Source organism: Sorghum bicolor, chromosome 10 (genome assembly GCF_000003195.3).
Source record: "Sorghum bicolor cultivar BTx623 chromosome 10, Sorghum_bicolor_NCBIv3, whole genome shotgun sequence".
Taxonomy (NCBI): Eukaryota; Viridiplantae; Streptophyta; class Magnoliopsida; order Poales; family Poaceae; genus Sorghum; species Sorghum bicolor.
Window position 1 is genome coordinate 28,945,364 of NC_012879.2, and position 25,749 is coordinate 28,971,112.

General features: G+C 43.5%; 1 protein-coding gene across 1 annotated transcript in view; it reads left to right on the plus strand.

Moving 5' to 3' along the window:
* LOC110431128 (pollen-specific leucine-rich repeat extensin-like protein 1) overlaps nt 371–25,749 on the plus strand; it is a 137,963-nt gene continuing 112,584 nt past the window's right edge. The window contains exon 1 of the mRNA XM_021449834.1: nt 371–452. Within this exon, the coding sequence (XP_021305509.1) occupies nt 371–452 (82 nt within the window). The remainder of the gene's footprint in view (nt 453–25,749) is intronic.

Here is a 25,749-nt window from a genome sequence, read left to right on the forward strand (position 1 = left end):
GGTACCATAATAAGGGATACCCAAACCAGAGCAATAAAAAACGCAAAGAAACATACTAACCACAATCATCAGGGCATCGGACGCAGGTTTCGACTCGCCCGACCCCTCAGGGCCTCGGACGCAGGTTCCGACTCGCCCGACCCCTCAGGGCCTCGGACGCAGGTTCCGACTCGCCCGACCCCTCAGGGCATCGGACGCAGGATCCGACTCGCCCGACCCCTCAGGGCATCGGACGCAGGATCCGACTCGCCCGACCCCTCAGGGCCTCGGACGCACGTTCCGACTCGCCCGACCCCGTCCAGGCTCGGGCGCCGGACCCCACTCCGCTTGGGCAGCAAGACTTCCACCGCACGGCACCCGTACTGACGACATGACGGACGCGATAGCTCCCATAACGTGGCAGGGCAAGGCGACGACTGTTTCAACCACCCTGAGCACCGCGGCAGGGCAGGGTGCCGACTGTTCCAACCACCCCGGTCACTGTGGCCTTACCTCCGTCACTATACATCTTTACCCCTCTCACTGTAGCACACTGCCGCACAGTAGAAAGGGAATGGGAGAGGTTAATCAGCACCACTATTGGAGGTCACTTCCCACTGCCGACAGCATATGCAGCAGTGCCGGCGACCCGACCCCCGCAACTCCTACAGGGCTCGGTAACACTCTATAGGAACAGCCATACTGCCGACCATCCCCCAAGGACGAGATGGGCCAGCTCCAACAGGGTCGGGACTGTGGTTTCACTGTTCCGTCCAGGGAAATTAACTCATGTAAATCTTTGTCTCCCCTTTAGACTATAAAAGGGGAGCCAGGGCCAGAAGGCTCAGAGACGCTCACAACACTCTTTCACAGAGCAGCTACCCGCACTCTGTCCGCACCAAGCCGAGACCTGGGACTTAGCCCTCTCTCGCAACCTCCTTGTATCCCCTACTACGATCACCTTTGGGTGCAAAGTCATACAGAGCCCCGAATCTCACTGGACGTAGGGCATTCTTGACCCGAACCAGTATAAACCCTCTGTGTCTCACTTGCATCACCATCCAAGCTTGGTCAGTCACACAGACTTATACTTGTTAGTGCCTAGACCGCGAGTCTAGACGCCGACAACATGTCTTCTAGGAGTTCTATTGGGGTGCGTCCAAATAGATTTCTTAGCATATGGCATGTTCCATGCAAACCGTGCACCTATTTTGCATCAAGATTAGCACTATCTCCAAATAGATCGAACCGACCTTCCACTTGAGCCTCTTCACCTAGGATTATCATCGGGTGCTTCCATAATGGTTTCTGAGCCTATGGTGCATTATGCACAAACCATGCACCAATCTTGCACCTAAACTAACACTGTCTCCAAACAAATTGAAGCGAGATTCCATATGACACACATGATCTAGGAGTTCTATCGGGTGCGTCCAAATTGATTTCTGAGAACATAGTACGTTCCATGCAAACCGTACACCTATCTTTCATCAAGATTAGCACTATCTCCATACATACCAAACCAAGCTTTCACATGAGCCTCTTCACCTAGGAGTATTATCAGGTGCTTCCACAACGATTTCTAAGCCTATGGTGCATTATGCGCAAACCATGCACTAATTTTGCACCTAAACTGTCTCCAAACAGATTGAAGCAAGATTCCATATGACACACATGATCTAGGAGTTCTATCGGGTGCGTCCAAATTGATTTCTGAGATTACAGTACGTTCCATGCAAACCGTACACCTATCTTTCATCAAGATTAGCACTATCTCCAAACAGACCGAACCGAGCTTTCACTTGAGCCTCGTCACCTAGGAGTACCATCGGGAACTTCGACAACGATTTCTGAGCCTATGGTGCACTGAGCACAAACCATGCAACTATCTTGCACCGAAACTAAAACTATCTCCAACTGGACTGAAGCGAGATTCCATATGATACACTTCATCTAGAAGTTCCATCGGATGCATCTACAGTTCCATCGGGTGTGTCCAAATTGATTTCTGAGCATATGGTATGTTCCATGCAAACCGTGCACCTATCTTGCATCAAGATTAGAACTATCTCCAAACAGACAGAACCAAGGTTCCACAAGAGCCTCTTCACCAAGGAGTACCATCGCGTGCATCCCAAATAGTTTCTTAGCGTATGGTGCATTAGGCACAAACCGTGTACCTATCTTGCACCGAAACTAACACTATCTCCAAAGAGACCGAAGTGAGATTCTATATGACACACATCATCTAGGAGTTCTATTGGGTGCTTACAAATATATTTCTAAGCATATGGTATGTTCGATGCAATTCGTGCACCTATCTTGTATCTAGATTAGCACTATCTCCAAACAAAGCAAACTGAGCTTCCACTTGAGCCCCTTTACCCAGGAGTATCATCGGGTGCATCCAAAATGGTTTCTTAGCCTATGATGCATTAGGCGCAAACTGTGTACCTATCTTGCACCAAAACTAACTCTGTCTCTAAATAGACCAAAGTGAGATTCCAGATGACACATGTCATCTAGGAGTTCTATTGCGATGCATCCAAAAAGATTTCTTAGCATATGGTATGTTCCATGAAAACCGTGCACCTATCTTTCATCAAGATTAGCACTATCTCCAAACAGATCGAAGCGACCTTCCACTTGAGCCTCTTCACCTAGGAGTATTATCGGGTGCTTCCATAATGGTTTCCGAACCTATGGTGCATTATGCGCAAACCATGCACCAATCTTGCACCTAAACTGTCTCCAAACAGATTGAAGCAAGATTCCATATGACACACATGATCTAGGAGTTCTATCGGGTGCGTCAAAATTGATTTCCGAGAATATGATTTGTTCTATGCAAACCATACACCTATCTTGCATCAAGATTAGCACTATCTCCAAATAGACCGAACCGAGCTTTCACTTGAGCCTCTTCACCTAGGAGTACCATCGGGAACTTCCACAACGGTTTCTGAGCCTATGGTGCACTAGGCACAAACCATGCACCTATCTTGCACCGAAACTAATACTATCTCCAACTAGACTGAAGCGAGATTCCATATGATACACTTCATCTAGTAGTTTATCGGGTGCATCTACAGTTCCATTGGGTGTGCCCAAATTGATTTCTGAACATATGGTATGTCCCATGCAAACCGTGCACCTATCTTGCATCAAGATTAGAACTATCTCCAAACAGACAGAACCAAGATTCCACATGAGCCTCTTCACCAAGGAGTACTATCGCGTGCGTCCAAAATAGTTTCTTAGCCTATGGTGCATTAGGCACAAACCGTGTACCTATCTTGCACCGAAACTAACACTATCTCCAAAGAGACTGAAGTGAGATTCTATATGACATACGTCATCTAGGAGTTCTATTGGGTGCTTCCAAATATATTTCTAAGCATATGGTACGTTCGATGCAATTCGTGCACCTATCTTGAATCAAGATTAGCACTATGTCCAAACAAAGCAAACTGAGCTTCCACTAGAGCCCCTTTACCTAGGAGTATCATCGGGTGCATCCAAAATGGTTTCTTAGCCTATGATGCATTAGGGGCAAATTGTGTACCTATCTTGCACCAAAACTAACTCTGTCTCCAAACAGACCAAAGCAAGATTCTATGTGACACATGTCATCTAGGAGTTCTATTGGGGTGCGTCCAAATAGATTTCTTAGCATATGGTATGTTCCATGCTAACCATGCACCTATCTTGCATCAACATTAGCACTATGTCCAAACAGATCGGACCGACCTTCCACTTGAGCCTCTTCACCTAGGATTATCATCGGGTGCTTCCATATTGGTTTCTAAGCCAATGGTGCATTATGCGCAAACCATGCACCATTCTTGCACCTAAACTAACACTGTCTCCAAACAGATTGAAGCGAGATTCCAAATGACACACATGATCTAGGAGTTCTATCGGGTGCGTCCAAATTGATTTATGAGAATATAGTACGTTCTATACAAACCGTACACCTATCTTTCATCAAGATTAGCACTATCTCCAAACAGACCGAACCGGCCTTTCACTTGAGCCTCTTCACCTTAGAGTACCATTGGGGACTTCCACAACGATTTCTGAGCCTATGGTGCACTGGGCACAAACCATGCAACTATCTTGCACCGAAACTAATACTATCTCCAACTGGACGGAAGCGAGATTCCATATGATAAACTTCATCTAGTAGTTCCATCGGGTGCATCTACAGTTCCATCAGGTGTGTCCAAATTGATTTCTGAGCATATGGTATGTTCCATGCAAACCGTGCACCCATCTTGCATCAAGATTGGAACTATCTTCAAACAGACAGAACCAAGGTTCCACATGAGCCTCTTCACGAAGGAGTACCATCGCGTGCGTCCAAAATAGTTTCTTAGCCTATGGTGCATTTGGCACAAATCGTGTACCTATCTTTCACTGAAACTAACACTATCTCCAAAGAAATCGATGTGAGATTCTATATGACACACATCATCTATGAGTTCTATTGGGTGCTTCCAAATATATTTCTAAGCATATGGTACGTTCGATGCAATTCGTGCACCTATCTTGCATCAAGATTAGCACTATCTCCAAACAAAGCAAACTGAGCTTCCGCTTGAGCCCCTTTACCCTGGAGTATCATCGGGTGCATCCAAAATGGTTTCTTAGCCTATGATGCATTAGGCGCAGACTGTGTACCTATCTTGCACCAAAACTAACTCTGTCTCCAAACAGACCAAAGCGAGATTCTATATGACACATGTCATCTAGGAGTTCTATTGGCGTGCGTCCAAATGGATTTCTTAGCATATGGTATGTTCCATGCAAACCGTGCACCTATCTTGCATCAAGATTAGCACTATCTCCAAATAGATCGAACCGACCTTCCACTTGAGCCTCTTCACCTATTATTATCATCGGGTGCTTGCATAAAGGTTTCTGAGCCTATGGTGCATTATGCGCAAACCATGCACCAATCTTGCACCTAAACTAACACTGTCTCCAAACAGATTGAAGCGAGATTCCATATGAAACACATGATCTAGGAGTTCTATCGGGTGCGTCCAAATTGATTTCTGAGAATATGGTACGTTCCATGCAAACCATGCACCTATCTTGCATCAAGATTAGCACTATCTCCAAACAGATCGAACTGACCTTCCACTTGAGCCTCTTCACCTAGGATTATCATCGGGTGCTTCCATAATGGTTTCTGAGCCTATGGTGCATTATGCGCAAACCATGCACCAATCTTGCACCTAAACTAACACTGTCTCCAAACAGATTGAAGCGTCATTCCATATGACACACATTATCTAGGAGTTCTATCGGTTGCGTACAGATTGATTTCTAAGAATATGGTACGTTCCATGCAAACCGTACACCAATCTTTCATCAAGATTAGCACTATCTCCAAACAGACCGAACCGAGCTTTCACTAGAGCCTCTTCACCTAGGAGTACCATCTGGAACTTCCACAACGGTTTCTGAGCCTATGGTGCACTGGGAACAAACCATGCACCTATCTTGCACCGAAACTAATACTATCTCCAACTAGACTAAAGCGAGATTCCATATGATACACTTCATCTAGTAGTTCCATCGGATGCATCTACAGTTCCATTGGGTGTGTCCAAATTGATTTCTCAGCATATGGTATGTTCCATGCAAACCGTGCACCTATCTTGCATCAAGATTCGAACTATCTCCAAACAGATAGAACCAAGATTCCATAATGGTATCCGAGCCTATGGTGCACAAACCATGCACCAATCTTGCACCTAAACTAACACTGTCTCCAAACAGATTGAAGCAAGATTCCATATGACACACATGATCTAGGAGTTCTATCGGGTGCGTCCAAATTGATTTCTGAGAATATGGTATGTTCCATGCAAACCGTATACCTATCTTGCATCAAGATTAGCATTATCTCCAAACAGATCGAACCGACCTTCCACTTGAGCCTCTTCACCTAGGATTATCATCGGGTGCTTGCATAATGGTTTCTGAGCCTATGGTGCATTATGCGCAAACCATGCACCATTCTTGCACCTAAACTAACACTGTCTCCAAACAGATTGAAGCGAGATTCCATATGAAACACATGATCTAGGAGTTCTATCGGGTGCGTCCAAATTGATTTCTGAGAATATGGTTAGTTACATGCAAATCGTGCATCTATCTTGCATCAAGATTAGCACTATCTCCAAACAGATCGAACCGACCTTCCACTTGAGCCTCTTCACCTAGGATTATCATCGGGTGCTTCCATAATGGTTTCTGAGCCTATGGTGCATTATGCGTAAACCATGCACCAATCCTGCACCTAAACTAACACTGTCTCCAAACAGATTGAAGCGAGATTCCATATTGTTGGTGCAAAAGCTGATCTGCAAACACAAAGGGCTAATACCCCATTCAAACGTTAAGGCGTGCCAACCGATTTGACCTTACAACCGACAAAGGTGGTAACCTGAACACTTTGGTCCCGACAACAGCGATGCGCCCGGATGTCACGGCCAAGAGGTGCTCACACGGAACTTGAGAACACGCCGAGCTTGACTCGACGAATTCCTAAGAACTCGTAGTAAAAAGGAAAAATATGACGAAGTCGTCGAAAAGTAGATGCTGGAATATGAGTAAAAACTCGTGTTTGATTGATTGATAGATGTCTCATTACATTGCTCTAGGGTCTACATTTATACCCTGTCCAAAGAGCTACAACTAGACACGACTAGGACTCAAATTCCAAATTAAACGGAAACCGCATACAAAACGAATTCTAATAACTAAGGAAAACATTAAACTACCCTCGTAACTGATCGGGACACCACCACGAATCAATCGGCAACTTCCACGCTTTCCTCCAAAGTCATCGGCAGACTATCTGTTACGGCCATCGGCAAATACTGGCACTGGTCATCAGCACGAATATACCATCACTTCTGGACTTGGTCATATTCGGTTGTCTCCCCATCGGCAACTACCTTCATCGGCAACTTCCCTGCAGACTGGTCACCACTGCTCCATCTGCCGATCCACATCCCATTAACTCCAGATACGTATCAAAAGATACGTGTCCAAAAACGGTGTCAACACATATGACACACATGATCTAGGAGTTCTATCGGGTGCGTCCAAATTGATTTCTGAGAATATGGTACGTTCCATGCAAACCATACACCTATCTTTCATCAAGATTAGCACTATCTCCAAACAGACCGAACCGAGCTTTCACTTGAGCCTCTTCACCTAGGAGTACCATCGGGAACTTCCACAACGATTTCTGAGCCTATGGTGCACTGGGCACAAACCATGAAACTACCTTGCTCCAAATTGATTTCTGAGCATATGGTATGTTCCATGCAAACCATGCACCTATGTTGCATCAAGATTAGAACTATCTCCAAACAGACAGAACCAAGATTCCACATGAGCCTCTTCACCAAGGAGTACCATCACGTGCGTCCAAAATAGTTTCTTAGCCTATGGTGCATTAGGCACAAACCGTGTACCTATCTTGCACCAAAACTAACACTATCTCCAAAGAGACTGAAGTGAGATTCTATATGACATACGTCATCTAGGAGTTCTATTGGGTGCTTCCAAATATATTTCTAACCATATGGTACGTTCGATGCAATTCGTGCACCTATCTTGCATCAAGATTAGCACTATGTCCAAACAAAGCAAACTGAGCTTCCACTTGAGCCCCTTTACCTAGGAGTATCATCGGGTGCATCCAAAATGGTTTCTTAGCCTATGATGCATTAGGCGCAAACTGTGTACCTATCTTGCACCAAAACTAACTCTGTCTCCAAACAGACCAAAGCGAGATTCTATATCACACGTTATCTAGGATTTCTATTGGGATGCGTCTAAATGGATTTCTTAGCATATGGTATGTTCCATGCAAACCGTGCACCTATTTTGCATCAAGAATAGCACTATCTCCAAACAGATCGAACCGACCTTCCACTTGAGCCTCTTCACCTAGGATTATCATCGGGTGCTTCCATAATGGTTTCTGAGCCTATGGTGCATTATGCGCAAACCATGCACCAATCTTGCACCTAAACTAACACTGTCTCTAAACAGATTGAAGCGAGATTCCATATGACACACATGATCTAGGAGTTCTATCAGGTGCGTCCAAATTGATTTATGAGAATATGGTATGTTCCACGCAAACCGTACACCTATCTTTCATCAAGATTAGCACTATCTCCAAATAGACCGAACCGAGCTTTCACTTGAGCCTCTTCACCTAGGAGAACCATCGGCAACTTCCACAACGATTTCTGAGCCTATGGTGCACTGGGCACAAACCATGCAACTATCTTGCACCGAAACTAATACTATCTCCAACTGGACCGAAGCGAGATTCCATATGATACACTTCATCTAGTAGTTCCATCAGGTGCATCTACAGTTCCATCGGGTGTGTCCAAATTGATTTCTGAGCATATGGTATGTTCCATGCAAACTGTGCACCTATCTTGCATCAAGATTAGAACTATCTCCAAACAGACAGAACCAAGATTCCAAATGAGCCTCTTCACCAAGGAGTACCATCGCGTGCGTCCAAAATAGTTTCTTAGCCTATGGTGCATTAGGCACAAACCGTGTACCTATCTTGCACCGAAACTAACACTATCTCCAAATAGACTGAAGTGAGATTCTATATGACACACGTCATCTAGGAGTTCTATTGGGTGCTTCCAAATATATTTCTAAGCATATGGTACGTTCGATGCAATTCGTGCACCTATCTTGCATCAAGATTAGCACTATGTCCAAACAAAGCAAACTGAGCTTCCACTTGAGCCCCTTTACCTAGGAGTATCATCGGGTGCATCCAAAATGGTTTCTTAGCCTATGATGCATTAGGAGAAAACTGTGTACCAATCTTGCACCAAAACTAACTCTGTCTCCAAACAGACCAAAGCGAGATTCTATATGACACGTAATCTAGGAGTTCTATTGGGATGCGTCTAAATGGATTTCTTAGCATATGGTATGTTCCATGCAAACCGTGCACCTATTTTGCATCAAGAATAGCACTATCTCCAAACAGATCGAACCGACCTTCCACTTGAGCCTCTTCACCTAGGATTATCATCGGGTGCTTCCATAATGGTTTCTGAGCCTATGGTGCATTATGCGCAAACCATGCACCAATCTTGCACCTAAACTAACACTGTCTCTAAACAGATTGAAGCGAGATTCCATATGACACACATGATCTAGGAGTTCTATCGGGTGCGTCCAAATTGATTTATGAGAATATGATATGTTCGACGCAAACCGTACATCTATCTTTCATCAAGATTAGCACTATCTCCAAACAGACCGAACCGAACTTTCAATTGAGCCTCTTCACCTAGGAGAACCATCGGCAACTTCCACAACGATTTCTGAGCCTATGGTGCACTGGGCACAAACCATGCAACTGTCTTGCACCGAAACTAATACTATTTCCAACTGGACCGAAGCGAGATTCCATATGATACACTTCATCTAGTAGTTCCATCGGGTGTGTCCAAATTGATTTTTGAGCATATGGTATGTTCCATGCAAACCGTGCACCTATCTTGCATCAAGATTAGAACTATCTCCAAACAGACAGAACCAAGATTCCACATGAGCCTCTTCACCAAGGAGTACCATCGCGTGCGTCCAAAATAGTTTCTTAGCCTATGGTGCATTAGGCACAAACCGTGTACCTATCTTGCACCGAAACTAACACTATCTCCAAATAGACTGAAGTGAGATTCTATATGACACACGTCATCTAGGAGTTCTATTGGGTGCTTCCAAATATATTTCTAAGCATATGGTACGTTCGATGCAATTCGTGCACCTATCTTGCATCAACATTAGCACTATGTCCAAACAAAGCAAACTGAGCTTCCACTTGAGCCCCTTTACCTAGGAGTATCATCGGGTGCATCCAAAATGGTTTCTTAGCCTATGATGCATTAGGAGAAAACTGTGTACCTATCTTGCACCAAAACTAACTCTGTCTCCAAACAGACCAAAGCGAGATTCTATATGACACGTAATCTAGGAGTTCTATTGGGATGCGTCTAAATGGATTTCTTAGCATATGGTATGTTCCATGCAAACCGTGCACCTATTTTGCATCAAGAATAGCACTATCTCCAAACAGATCGAACCGACCTTCCACTTGAGCCTCTTCACCTAGGATTATCATCGGGTGCTTCCATAATGGTTTCTGAGCCTATGGTGCATTATGCGCAAACCATGCACCAATCTTGCACCTAAACTAACACTGTCTCTAAACAGATTGAAGCGAGATTCCATATGACACACATGATCTAGGAGTTCTATCGGGTGCGTCCAAATTGATTTATGAGAATATGGTATGTTCCATGCAGACCGTACACCTATCTTTCATCAAGATTAGCACTATCTCCAAACGGACCGAACCGAGCTTTCACTTGAGCCTCTTCACCTAGGAGTACCATCAGCAACTTCCACAACAATATCTGAGCCTATGGTGCACTGGGCACAAACCATGCAACTATCTTGCACCGAAACTAATACTATCTACAACTGGACCGAAGCGAGATTCCATATGATACATTTCATCTAGTAGTTCCATCAGGTGCATCTACAGTTCCATCGGGTGTGTCCATATTGATTTCTGAGCATATGGTATGTTCCATGCAAACCGTGCACCTATCTTGCATCAAGATTAGAACTATCTCCAAACTGACAGAACCAAGATTCCAAATGAGCCTCTTCACCAAGGAGTACCATCGCGTGCGTCCAAAATAGTTTCTTAGCCTATGGTGCATTAGGCACAAACCGTGTACCTATCTTGCACCGAAACTAACACTATCTCCAAAGAGACTGAAGTGAGATTCTATATGACATACGTCATCTAGGAGTTCTATTGGGTGCTTCCAAATATATTTCTAAGCATATGGTATGTTCGATGCAATTCGTGCACCTATCTTGCATGAAGATTAGCACTATGTCCAAACAAAGCAAACTGAGCTTCCACTTGAGCCCCTTTACCTAGGAGTATCATCGGGTGCATCCAAAATGGTTTCTTAGCCTATGATGCATTAGGAGAAAACTGTGTACCTATCTTGCACCAAAACTAACTCTGTCTCCAAACAGACCAAAGCGAGATTCTATATGACACGTAATCTAGGAGTTCTATTGGGATGCGTCTAAATGGATTTCTTAGCATATGGTATGTTCCATGCAAACCGTGCACCTATTTTGCATCAAGAATAGCACTATCTCCAAACAGATCGAACCGACCTTCCACTTGAGCCTCTTCACCTCGGATTATCATCGGGTGCTTCCATAATGGTTTCTGAGCCTATGGTGCATTATGCGCAAACCATGCACCAATCTTGCACCTAAACTAACACTGTCTCTAAATAGATTGAAGCGAGATTCCATATGACACACATGATCTAGGAGTTCTATCGGGTGCGTCCAAATTGATTTATGAGAATATGGTATGTTCAATGCAGACCGTACACCTATCTTTCATCAAGATTAGCACTATCTCCAAACAGACCGAACCGAGCTTTCACTTGAGCCTCTTCACCTAGGAGTACCATCAGCAACTTCCACAACAATATCTGAGCCTATGGTGCATTGGGCACAAACCATGCAACTATCTTGCACCGAAACTAATACTATCTCCAACTGGACCGAAGCGAGATTCCATATGATACACTTCATCTAGTAGTTCCATCAGGTGCATCTACAGTTCCATCGGGTGTGTCCAAATTGATTTCTGAGCATATGGTATGTTCCATGCAAACCGTGCACCTATCTTGCATCAAGATTAGAACCATCTCCAAACAGACAGAACCAAGATTCCACATGAGCCTCTTCACCAAGGAGTACCATCGCGTGCGTCCAAAATAGTTTCTTAGCCTATGGTGCATTAGGCACAAACCGTGTACCTATCTTGCACCGAAACTAACACTATCTCCAAATAGACTGAAGTGAGATTCTATATGACATACGTCATCTAGGAGTTCTATTGGGTGCTTCCAAATATATTTCTAAGCATATGGTACGTTCGATGCAATTCGTGCACCTATCTTGCATCAAGATTAGCACTATGTCCAAACAATGCAAACCGAGCTTCCACTTGAGCCCCTTTACCTAGGAGTATCATCGGGTGCATCCAAAATGGTTTCTTAGCCTATGATGCATTAGGAGAAAACTGTGTACCTATCTTGCACCAAAACTAACTCTGTCTCCAAACAGACCAAAGCGAGATTCTATATGACACGTAATCTAGGAGTTCTATTGGGATGCGTCTAAATGGATTTCTTAGCATATGGTATGTTCCATGCAAACCGTGCACCTATTTTGCATCAAGAATAGCACTATCTCCAAACAGATCGAACCGACCTTCCACTTCAGCCTCTTCACCTAGGATTATCATCGGGTGCTTCCATAATGGTTTCTGAGCCTATGGTGCATTATGCGCAAACCATGCACCAATCTTGCACCTAAACTAACACTGTCTCTAAACAGATTGAAGCGAGATTCCATATGACACACATGATCTAGGAGTTCTATCGGGTGCGTCCAAATTGATTTATGAGAATATGGTATGTTCCATGCAGACCGTACACCTATCTTTCATCAAGATTAGCACTATCTCCAAACAGACCGAACCGAGCTTTCACTTGAGCCTCTTCACCTAGGAGTACCATCAGCAACTTCCACAACAATATCTGAGCCTATGGTGCACTGGGCACAAACCATGCAACTATCTTGCACCGAAACTAATACTATCTCCAACTGGACCGAAGCGAGATTCCATATGATACATTTCATCTAGTAGTTCCATCAGGTGCATCTACAGTTCCATCGGGTGTGTCCATATTGATTTCTGAGCATATGGTATGTTCCATGCAAACCGTGCTCCTATCTTGCATCAAGATCAGAACTATCTCCAAACTGACAGAACCAAGATTCCAAATGAGCCTCTTCACCAAGGAGTACCATCGCGTGCGTCCAAAATAGTTTCTTAGCCTATGGTGCATTAGGCACAAACCGTGTACCTATCTTGCACCGAAACTAACACTATCTCCAAAGAGACTGAAGTGAGATTCTATATGACATACGTCATCTAGGAGTTCTATTGGGTGCTTCCAAATATATTTCTAAGCATATGGTACGTTCGATGCAATTCGTGCACCTATCTTGCATCAAGATTAGCACTATGTCCAAACAAAGCAAACTGAGCTTCCACTTGAGCCCCTTTACCTAGGAGTATCATCGGGTGCATCCAAAATGGTTTCTTAGCCTATGATGCATTAGGAGAAAACTGTGTACCTATCTTGCACCAAAACTAACTCTGTCTCCAAACAGACCAAAGCGAGATTCTATATGACACGTAATCTAGGAGTTCTATTGGGATGCGTCTAAATGGATTTCTTAGCATATGGTATGTTCCATGCAAACCGTGCACCTATTTTGCATCAAGAATAGCACTATCTCCAAACAGATCGAACCGACCTTCCACTTGAGCCTCTTCACCTCGGATTATCATCGGGTGCTTCCATAATGGTTTCTGAGCCTATGGTGCATTATGCGCAAACCATGCACCAATCTTGCACCAAAACTAACACTGTCTCTAAACAGATTGAAGCGAGATTCCATATGACACACATGATCTAGGAGTTCTATCGGGTGCGTCCAAATTGATTTATGAGAATATGGTATGTTCCATGCAGACCGTACACCTATCTTTCATCAAGATTAGCACTATCTCCAAACAGACCGAACCGAGCTTTCACTTGAGCCCCTTCACCTAGGAGTACCATCAGCAACTTCCACAACAATATCTGAGCCTATGGTGCACTGGGCACAAACCATGCAACTATCTTGCACCGAAACTAATACTCTCTCCAACTGGACCGAAGCGAGATTCCATATGATACACTTCATCTAGTAGTTCCATCAGGTGCATCTACAGTTCCATCGGGTGTGTCCATATTGATTTCTGAGCATATGGTATGTTCCATGCAAACCGTGCACCTATCTTGCATCAAGATTAGAACTATCTCCCAACAGACACAACCAAGATTCCACATGAGCCTCTTCACCAAGGAGTACCATCGCGTGCGTCCAAAATAGTTTCTTAGCCTATGGTGCATTAGGCACAAACCGTGTATCTATCTTGCACCGAAACTAACACTATCTCCAAATAGACTGAAGTGAGATTCTATATGACATACGTCATCTAGGAGTTCTATTGGGTGCTTCCAAATATATTTCTAAGCATATGGTACGTTCGATGCAATTCGTGCACCTATCTTGCATCAACATTAGCACTATGTCCAAACAAAGCAAACTGAGCTTCCACTTGAGCCCCTTTACCTAGGAGTATCATCGGGTGCATCCAAAATGGTTTCTTAGCCTATGATGCATTAGGAGAAAACTGTGTACCTATCTTGCACCAAAACTAACTCTGTCTCCAAACAGACCAAAGCGAGATTCTATATGACACGTAATCTAGGAGTTCTATTGGGATGCGTCTAAATGGATTTCTTAGCATATGGTATGTTCCATGCAAACCGTGCACCTATTTTGCATCAAGAATAGCACTATCTCCAAACAGATCGAACCGACCTTCCACTTGAGCCTCTTCACCTAGGATTATCATCGGGTGCTTCCATAATGGTTTCTGAGCCTCTGGTGCATTATGCGCAAACCATGCACCAATCTTGCACCTAAACTAACACTGTCTCTAAACAGATTGAAGCGAGATTCCATATGACACACATGATCTAGGAGTTCTATCGGGTGCGTCCAAATTGATTTATGAGAATATGGTATGTTCAATGCAGACCGTACACCTATCTTTCATCAAGATTAGCACTATCTCCAAACAGACCGAACCGAGCTTTCACTTGAGCCTCTTCACCTAGGAGTACCATCAGCAACTTCCACAACAATATCTGAGCCTATGGTGCATTGGGCACAAACCATGCAACTATCTTGCACCGAAACTAATACTATCTCCAACTGGACCGAAGCGAGATTCCATATGATACACTTCATCTAGTAGTTCCATCAGGTGCATCTACAGTTCCATCGGGTGTGTCCAAATTGATTTCTGAGCATATGGTATCTTCCATGCAAACCGTGCACCTATCTTGCATCAAGATTAGAACCATCTCCAAACAGACAGAACCAAGATTCCACATGAGCCTCTTCACCAAGGAGTACCATCGCGTGCGTCCAAAATAGTTTCTTAGCCTATGGTGCATTAGGCACAAACCGTGTACCTATCTTGCACCGAAACTAACACTATCTCCAAATAGACTGAAGTGAGATTCTATATGACATACGTCATCTAGGAGTTCTATTGGGTGCTTCCAAATATATTTCTAAGCATATGGTACGTTCGATGCAATTCGTGCACCTATCTTGCATCAACATTAGCACTATGTCCAAACAAAGCAAACTGAGCTTCCACTTGAGCCCCTTTACCTAGGAGTATCATCGGGTGCATCCAAAAAGGTTTCTTAGCCTATGATGCATTAGGAGAAAACTGTGTACCTATCTTGCACCAAAACTAACTCTGTCTCCAAACAGACCAAAGCGAGATTCTATATGACACGTAATCTAGGAGTTCTATTGGGATGCGTCTAAATGGATTTCTTAGCATATGGTATGTTCCATGCAAACCGTGCACCTATTTTGCATCAAGAATAGCACTATCTCCAAACAGATCGAACCGACCTTCCACTTTAGCCTCTTCACCTAGGATTATCATCGGGTGCTTCCATAATGGTTTCTGAGCCTATGGTGCATTATGCGCAAACCATGCACCAATCTTGCACCTAAACTAACACTGTCTCTAAACAGATTGAAGCGAGATTCCATATGACACACATGATCTAGGAGTTCTATCGGGTGCGTCCAAATTGATTTATGAGAATATGGTATGTTCCATGCAGACCGTACACCTATCTTTCATCAAGATTAGCACTATCTCCAAACAGACCGAACCGAGCTTTCACTCGAGCCTCTTCACCTAGGAGTACCATCAGCAACTTCCACAACAATATCTGAGCCTATGGTGCATTGGGCACAAACCATGCAACTATCTTGCACCGAAACTAATACTATCTCCAACTGGACCGAAGCGAGATTCCATATGACACACTTCATCTAGTAGTTCCATCAGGTGCATCTACAGTTCCATCGGGTGTGTCCAAATTGATTTCTGAGCATATGGTATGTTCCATGCAAACCGTGCACCTATCTTGCATCAAGATTAGAACTATCTCCAAACAGACAGAACCAAGATTCCACATGAGCCTCTTCACCAAGGAGTACCATCGCGTGCGTCCAAAATAGTTTCTTAGCCTATGGTGCATTAGGCACAAACCGTGTACCTATCTTGCACCGAAACTAACACTATCTCCAAATAGACTGAAGTGAGATTCTATATGACATATGTCATCTAGGAGTTCTATTGGGTGCTTCCAAATATATTTCTAAGCATATGGTACGTTCGATGCAATTCGTGCACCTATCTTGCATCAAGATTAGCACTATGTCCAAACAAAGCAAACTGAGCTTCCACTTGAGCCCCTTTACCTAGGAGTATCATCGGGTGCATCCAAAAAGGTTTCTTAGCCTATGATGCATTAGGAGAAAACTGTGTACCTATCTTGCACCAAAACTAACTCTGTCTCCAAACAGACCAAAGCGAGATTCTATATGACACGTAATCTAGGAGTTCTATTGGGATGCGTCTAAATGGATTTCTTAGCATATGGTATGTTCCATGCAAATCGTGCACCTATTTTGCATCAAGAATAGCACAATCTCCAAACAAATCGAACCGACCTTCCACTTGAGCCTCTTCACCTAGGATTATCATCGTGTGCTTCCATAATGGTTTCTGAGCCTATGGTGCATTATGCGCAAACCATGCACCAATCTTGCACCTAAACTAACACTGTCTCTAAACAGATTGAAGCGAGATTCCATATGACACACATGATCTAGGAGTTCTATCGGGTGCGTCCAAATTGATTTATGAGAATATGGTATGTTCCATGCAGACCGTACACCTATCTTTCATCAAGATTAGCACTATCTCCAAACAGACCGAACCGAGCTTTCACTTGAGCCTCTTCACCTAGGAGTACCATCAGCAACTTCCACAACAATATCTGAGCCTATGGTGCATTGGGCACAAACCATGCAACTATCTTGCACCGAAACTAATACTATCTCCAACTGGACCGAAGCGAGATTCCATATGATACACTTCATCTAGTAGTTCCATCAGGTGCATCTACAGTTCCATCGGGTGTGTCCAAATTGATTTCTGAGCATATGGTATGTTCCATGCAAACCGTGCACCTATCTTGCATCAAGATTAGAACCATCTCCAAACAGACAGAACCAAGATTCCACATGAGCCTCTTCACCAAGGAGTACCATCGCGTGCGTCCAAAATAGTTTCTTAGCCTATGGTGCATTAGGCACAAACCGTGTACCTATCTTGCACCGAAACTAACACTATCTCCAAATAGACTGAAGTGAGATTCTATATGACATACGTCATCTAGGAGTTCTATTGGGTGCTTCCAAATATATTTCTAAGCATATGGTACGTTCGATGCAATTCGTGCACCTATCTTGCATCAACATTAGCACTATGTCCAAACAAAGCAAACTGAGCTTCCACTTGAGCCCCTTTACCTAGGAGTATCATCGGGTGCATCCAAAATGGTTTCTTAGCCTATGATGCATTAGGAGAAAACTGTGTACCTATCTTGCACCAAAACTAACTCTGTCTCCAAACAGACCAAAGCGAGATTCTATATGACACGTAATCTAGGAGTTCTATTGGGATGCGTCTAAATGGATTTCTTAGCATATGGTATGTTCCATGCAAAACGTGCACCTATTTTGCATCAAGAATAGCACTATCTCCAAACAAATCGAACCGACCTTCCACTTGAGCCTCTTCACCTAGGATTATCATCGTGTGCTTCCATAATGGTTTCTGAGCCTATGGTGCATTATGCGCAAACCATGCACCAATCTTGCACCTAAACTAACACTGTCTCTAAACAGATTGAAGCGAGATTCCATATGACACTCATGATCTAGGAGTTCTATCGGGTGCGTCCAAATTGATTTATGAGAATATGGTATGTTCCATGCAGACCGTACACCTATCTTTCATCAAGATTAGCACTATCTCCAAACAGACCGAACCGAGCTTTCACTTGAGCCTCTTCACCTAGGAGTACCATCAGCAACTTCCACAACAATATCTGAGCCTATGGTGCATTGGGCACAAACCATGCAACTATCTTGCACCGAAACTAATACTATCTCCAACTGGACCGAAGCGAGATTCCATATGATACACTTCATCTAGTAGTTCCATCAGGTGCATCTACAGTTCCATCGGGTGTGTCCAAATTGATTTCTGAGCATATGGTATGTTCCATGCAAACCGTGCACCTATCTTGCATCAAGATTAGAACTATCTCCAAACAGACAGAACCAAGATTCCACATGAGCCTCTTCACCAAGGAGTACCATCGCGTGCGTCCAAAATAGTTTCTTAGCCTATGGTGCATTAGGCACAAACCGTGTACCTATCTTGCACCGAAACTAACACTATCTCCAAATAGACTGAAGTGAGATTCTATATGACATACGTCATCTAGGAGTTCTATTGGGTGCTTCCAAATATATTTCTAAGCATATGGTACGTTCGATGCAATTCGTGCACCTATCTTGCATCAAGATTAGCACTATGTCCAAACAAAGCAAACTGAGCTTCCACTTGAGCCCCTTTACCTAGGAGTATCATCGGGTGCATCCAAAAAGGTTTCTTAGCCTATGATGCATTAGGAGAAAACTGTGTACCTATCTTGCACCAGAACTAACTCTGTCTCCAAACAGACCAAAGCGAGATTCTATATGACACGTAATCTAGGAGTTCTATTGGGATGCGTCTAAATGGATTTCTTAGCATATGGTATGTTCCATGCAAACCGTGCACCTATTTTGCATCAAGAATAGCACTATCTCCAAACAGATCGAACCGACCTTCCACTTTAGCCTCTTCACCTAGGATTATCATCGGGTGCTTCCATAATGGTTTCTGAGCCTATGGTGCATTATGCGCAAACCATGCACCAATCTTGCACCTAAACTAACACTGTCTCTAAACAGATTGAAGCGAGATTCCATATGACACACATGATCTAGGAGTTCTATCGGGTGCGTCCAAATTGATTTATGAGAATATGGTAGGTTCCATGCAGACCGTACACCTATCTTTCATCAAGATTAGCACTATCTCCAAACAGACCGAACCGAGCTTTCACCTGAGCCTCTTCACCTAGGAGTACCATCAGCAACTTCCACAACAATATCTGAGCCTATGGTGCACTGGGCACAAACCATGCAACTATCTTGCACCGAAACTAATACTATCTCCAACTGGACCGAAGCGAGATTCCATATGATACACTTCATCTAGTAGTTCCATCAGGTGCATCTACAGTTCCATCGGGTGTGTCCATATTGATTTCTGAGCATATGGTATGTTCCATGCAAACCGTGCACCTATCTTGCATCAAGATTAGAACTATCTCCAAACAGACAGAACCAAGATTCCAAATGAGCCTCTTCACCAAGGAGTACCATCGCGTGCGTCCAAAATAGTTTCTTAGCCTATGGTGCATTAGGCACAAACCGTGTACCTATCTTGCACCGAAACTAACACTATCTCCAAAGAGACTGAAGTGAGATTCTATATGACATACGTCATCTAGGAGTTCTATTGGGTGCTTCCAAATATATTTCTAAGCATATGGTACGTTCGATGCAATTCGTGCATCTATCTTGCATCAAGATTAGCACTATGTCCAAACAAAGCAAACTGAGCTTCCACTTGAGCCCCTTTACCTAGGAGTATCATCGGGTGCATCCAAAATGGTTTCTTAGCCTATGATGCATTAGGAGAAAACTGTGTACCAATCTTGCACCAAAACTAACTCTGTCTCCAAACAGACCAAAGCGAGATTCTATATGACACGTAATCTAGGAGTTCTATTGGGATGCGTCTAAATGGATTTCTTAGCATATGGTATGTTCCATGCAAACCGTGCACCTATTTTGCATCAAGAATAGCACTATCTCCAAACAGATCGAACCGACCTTCCACTTGAGCCTCTTCACCTAGGATTATCATCGGGTGCTTCCATAATGGTTTCTGAGCCTATGGTGCATTATGCGCAAACCATGCACCAATCTTGCACCTAAACTAACACTGTCTCTAAACAGATTGAAGCGAGATTCCATATGACACTCATGATCTAGGAGTTCTATCGGGTGCGTCCAAATTGATTTATGAGAATATGGTATGTTCCATGCAGACCGTACACCTATCTTTCATCAAGATTAGCACTATCTCCAAACAGACCGAACCGAGCTTTCACTTGAGCCTCTTCACCTAGGAGTACCATCAGCAACTTCCACAACAATATCTGAGCCTATGGTGCATTGGGCACAAACCATGCAACTATCTTGCACCGAAACTAATACTATCTCCAACTGGACCGAAGCGAGATTCCATATGATACACTTCATCTAGTAGTTCCATCAGGTGCATCTACAGTTCCATCGGGTGTGTCCAAATTGATTTCTGAGCATATGGTATGTTCCATGCAAACCGTGCACCTATCTTGCATCAAGATTAGAACTATCTCCAAACAGACAGAACCAAGATTCCACATGAGCCTCTTCACCAAGGAGTACCATCGCGTGCGTCAAAAATAGTTTCTTAGCCTATGGTGCATTAGGCACAAACCGTGTACCTATCTTGCACCGAAACTAACACTATCTCCAAATAGACTGAAGTGAGATTCTATATGACATATGTCATCTAGGAGTTCTATTGGGTGCTTCCAAATATATTTCTAAGCATATGGTACGTTCGATGCAATTCGTGCACCTATCTTGCATCAAGATTAGCACTATGTCGAAACAAAGCAAACTGAGCTTCCACTTGAGCCCCTTTACCTAGGAGTATCATCGGGTGCATCCAAAATGGTTTCTGAGCCTATGATGCATTAGGAGAAAACTGTGTACCTATCTTGCACCAAAACTAACTCTGTCTCCAAACAGACCAAAGCGAGATTCTATATGACACGTAATCTAGGAGTTCTATTGGGATGCGTCTAAATGGATTTCTTAGCATATGGTATGTTCCATGCAAACCGTGCACCTATTTTGCATCAAGAATAGCACTATCTCCAAAGAGATCGAACCGACCTTCCACTTGAGCCTCTTCACCTAGGATTATCATCGTGTGCTTCCATAATGGTTTCTGAGCCTATGGTGCATTATGCGCAAACCATGCACCAATCTTGCACCTAAACTAACACTGTCTCTAAACAGATTGAAGCGAGATTCCATATGACACACATGATCTAGGAGTTCTATCGGGTGCGTCCAAATTGATTTATGAGAATATGGTATGTTCCATGCAGACCGTACACCTATCTTTCATCAAGATTAGCACTATCTCCAAACAGACCGAACCGAGCTTTCACTTGAGCCTCTTCACCTAGGAGTACCATCAGCAACTTCCACAACAATATCTGAGCCTATGGTGCATTGGGCACAAACCATGCAACTATCTTGCACCGAAACTAATACTATCTCCAACTGGACCGAAGCGAGATTCCATATGACACACTTCATCTAGTAGTTCCATCGGGTGTGTCCAAATTGATTTTTGAGCATATGGTATGTTCCATGCAAACCGTGCACCTATCTTGCATCAAGATTAGAACTATCTCCAAACAGACAGAACCAAGATTCCACATGAGCCTCTTCACCAAGGAGTACCATCGCGTGCGTCCAAAATAGTTTCTTAGCCTATGGTGCATTAGGCACAAACCGTATACCTATCTTGCACCGAAACTAACACTATCTCCAAATAGACTGAAGTGAGATTCTATGTGACACACGTCATCTAGGAGTTCTATTGGGTGCTTCCAAATATATTTCTAAGCATATGGTACGTTCGATGCAATTCGTGCACCTATCTTGCATCAACATTAGCACTATGTCCAAACAAAGCAAACTGAGCTTCCACTTGAGCCCCTTTACCTAGGAGTATCATCGGGTGCATCCAAAATGGTTTCTTAGCCTATGATGCATTAGGAGAAAACTGTGTACCAATCTTGCACCAAAACTAACTCTGTCTCCAAACAGACCAAAGCGAGATTCTATATGACACGTAATCTAGGAGTTCTATTGGGATGCGTCTAAATGGATTTCTTAGCATATGGTATGTTCCATGCAAACCGTGCACCTATTTTGCATCAAGAATAGCACTATCTCCATACAGATCGAACCGACCTTCCACTTGAGCCTCTTCACCTAGGATTATCATCGGGTGCTTCCATAATGGTTTCTGAGCCTATGGTGCATTATGCGCAAACCATGCACCAATCTTGCACCTAAACTAACACTGTCTCTAAACAGATTGAAGCGAGATTCCATATGACACACATGATCTAGGAGTTCTATCGGGTGCGTCCAAATTGATTTATGAGAATATGGTATGTTCCATGCAGACCGTACACCTATCTTTCATCAAGATTAGCACTATCTCCAAACAGACCGAACCGAGATTTCACTTGAGCCTCTTCACCTAGGAGTACCATCAGCAACTTCCACAACAATATCTGAGCCTATGGTGCATTGGGCACAAACCATGCAACTATCTTGCACCAAAACTAATACTATCTCCAACTGGACCGAAGCGAGATTCCATATGATACACTTCATCTAGTAGTTCCATCGGGTGTGTCCAAATTGATTTCTGAGCATATGGTATGTTCCATGCAAACCGTGCACCTATCTTGCATCAAGATTAGAACTATCTCCAAACAGACAGAACCAAGATTCCACATGAGCCTCTTCACCAAGGAGTACCATCGCGTGCGTCCAAAATAGTTTCTTAGCCTATGGTGCATTAGGCACAAACCGTGTGCCTATCTTGCACCGAAACTAACACTATCTCCAAATAGACTGAAGTGAGATTCTATATGACATACGTCATCTAGGAGTTCTATTGGGTGCTTCCAAATATATTTCTAAGCATATGGTACGTTCGATGCAATTCGTGCACCTATCTTGCATCAAGATTAGCACTATGTCCAAACAAAGCAAACTGAGCTTCCACTTGAGCCCCTTTACCTAGGAGTATCATCGGGTGCATCCAAAAAGGTTTCTTAGCCTATGATGCATTAGGAGAAAACTGTGTACCTATCTTGCACCAAAACTAACTCTGTCTCCAAACAGACCAAAGCGAGATTCTATATGACACGTAATCTAGGAGTTCTATTGGGATGCGTCTAAATGGATTTCTTAGCATATGGTATGTTCCATGCAAACCGTGCACCTATTTTGCATCAAGAATAGCACTATCTCCAAACAGATCGAACCGACCTTCCACTTGAGCCTCTTCACCTAGGATTATCATCGGGTGCTTCCATAATGGTTTCTGAGCCTATGGTGCATTATGCGCAAACCATGCACCAATCTTGCACCTAAACTAACACTGTCTCTAAACAGATTGAAGCGAGATTCCATATGACACACATGATCTAGGAGTTCTATCGGGTGCGTCCAAATTGATTTATGAGAATATGGTATGTTCCATGCAGACCGTACACCTATCTTTCATCAAGATTAGCACTATCTCCAAACAGACCGAACCGAGCTTTCACTTGAGCCTCTTCACCTAGGAGTACCATCAGCAACTTCCACAACAATATCTGAGCCTATGGTGCACTGGGCACAAACCATGCAACTATCTTGCACCGAAACTAATACTATCTCCAACTGGACCGAAGCGAGATTCCATATGATACACTTCATCTAGTAGTTCCATCAGGTGCATCTACAGTTCCATCGGGTGTGTCCATATTGATTTCTGAGCATATGGTATGTTCCATGCAAACCGTGCACCTATCTTGCATCAAGATTAGAACTATCTCCAAACAGACAGAACCAAGATTCCAAATGAGCCTCTTCACCAAGGAGTACCATCGCGTGCGTCCAAAATAGTTTCTTAGCCTATGGTGCATTAGGCACAAACCGTGTACCTATCTTGCACCGAAACTAACACTATCTCCAAAGAGACTGAAGTGAGATTCTATATGACATACGTCATCTAGGAGTTCTATTGGGTGCTTCCAAATATATTTCTAAGCATATGGTATGTTCGATGCAATTCGTGCACCTATCTTGCATCAAGATTAGCACTATGTCCAAACAAAGCAAACTGAGCTTCCACTTGAGCCCCTTTACCTAGGAGTATCATCGGGTGCATCCAAAATGGTTTCTTAGCCTATGATGCATTAGGAGAAAACTGTGTACCTATCTTGCACCAAAACTAACTCTGTCTCCAAACAGACCAAAGCGAGATTCTATATGACACGTAATCTAGAAGTTCTATTGGGATGCGTCTAAATGGATTTCTTAGCATATGGTATGTTCCATGCAAACCGTGCACCTATTTTGCATCAAGAATAGCACTATCTCCAAACAGATCGAACCGACCTTCCACTTGAGCCTCTTCACCTCGGATTATCATCGGGTGCTTCCATAATGGTTTCTGAGCCTATGGTGCATTATGCGCAAACCATGCACCAATCTTGCACCTAAACTAACACTGTCTCTAAACAGATTGAAGCGAGATTCCATATGACACACATGATCTAGGAGTTCTATCGGGTGCGTCCAAATTGATTTATGAGAAAATGGTATGTTCCATGCAGACCGTACACCTATCTTTCATCAAGATTAGCACTATCTCCAAACAGACCGAACCGAGCTTTCACTTGAGCCCCTTCACCTAGGAGTACCATCAGCAACTTCCACAACAATATCTGAGCCTATGGTGCACTGGGCACAAACCATGCAACTATCTTGCACCGAAACTAATACTATCTACAACTGGACCGAAGCGAGATTCCATATGATACACTTCATCTAGTAGTTCCATCAGGTGCATCTACAGTTCCATCGGGTGTGTCCATATTGATTTCTGAGCATATGGTATGTTCCATGCAAACCGTGCACCTATCTTGCATCAAGATTAGAACTATCTCCCAACAGACACAACCAAGATTCCACATGAGCCTCTTCACCAAGGAGTACCATCGCGTGCGTCCAAAATAGTTTCTTAGCCTATGGTGCATTAGGCACAAACCGTGTATCTATCTTGCACCGAAACTAACACTATCTCCAAATAGACTGAAGTGAGATTCTATATGACATACGTCATCTAGGAGTTCTATTGGGTGCTTCCAAATATATTTCTAAGCATATGGTACGTTCGATGCAATTCGTGCACCTATCTTGCATCAAGATTAGCACTATGTCCAAACAAAGCAAACTGAGCTTCCACTTGAGCCCCTTTACCTAGGAGTATCATCGGGTGCATCCAAAATGGTTTCTTAGCCTATGATGCATTAGGAGAAAACTGTGTACCTATCTTGCACCAAAACTAACTCTGTCTCCAAACAGACCAAAGCGAGATTCTATATGACACGTCATCTAGGAGTTCTATTGGGATGCGTCTAAATGGATTTCTTAGCATATGGTATGTTCCATGCAAACCGTGCACCTATTTTGCATCAAGAATAGCACTATCTCCAAACAGATCGAACCGACCTTCCACTTGAGCCTCTT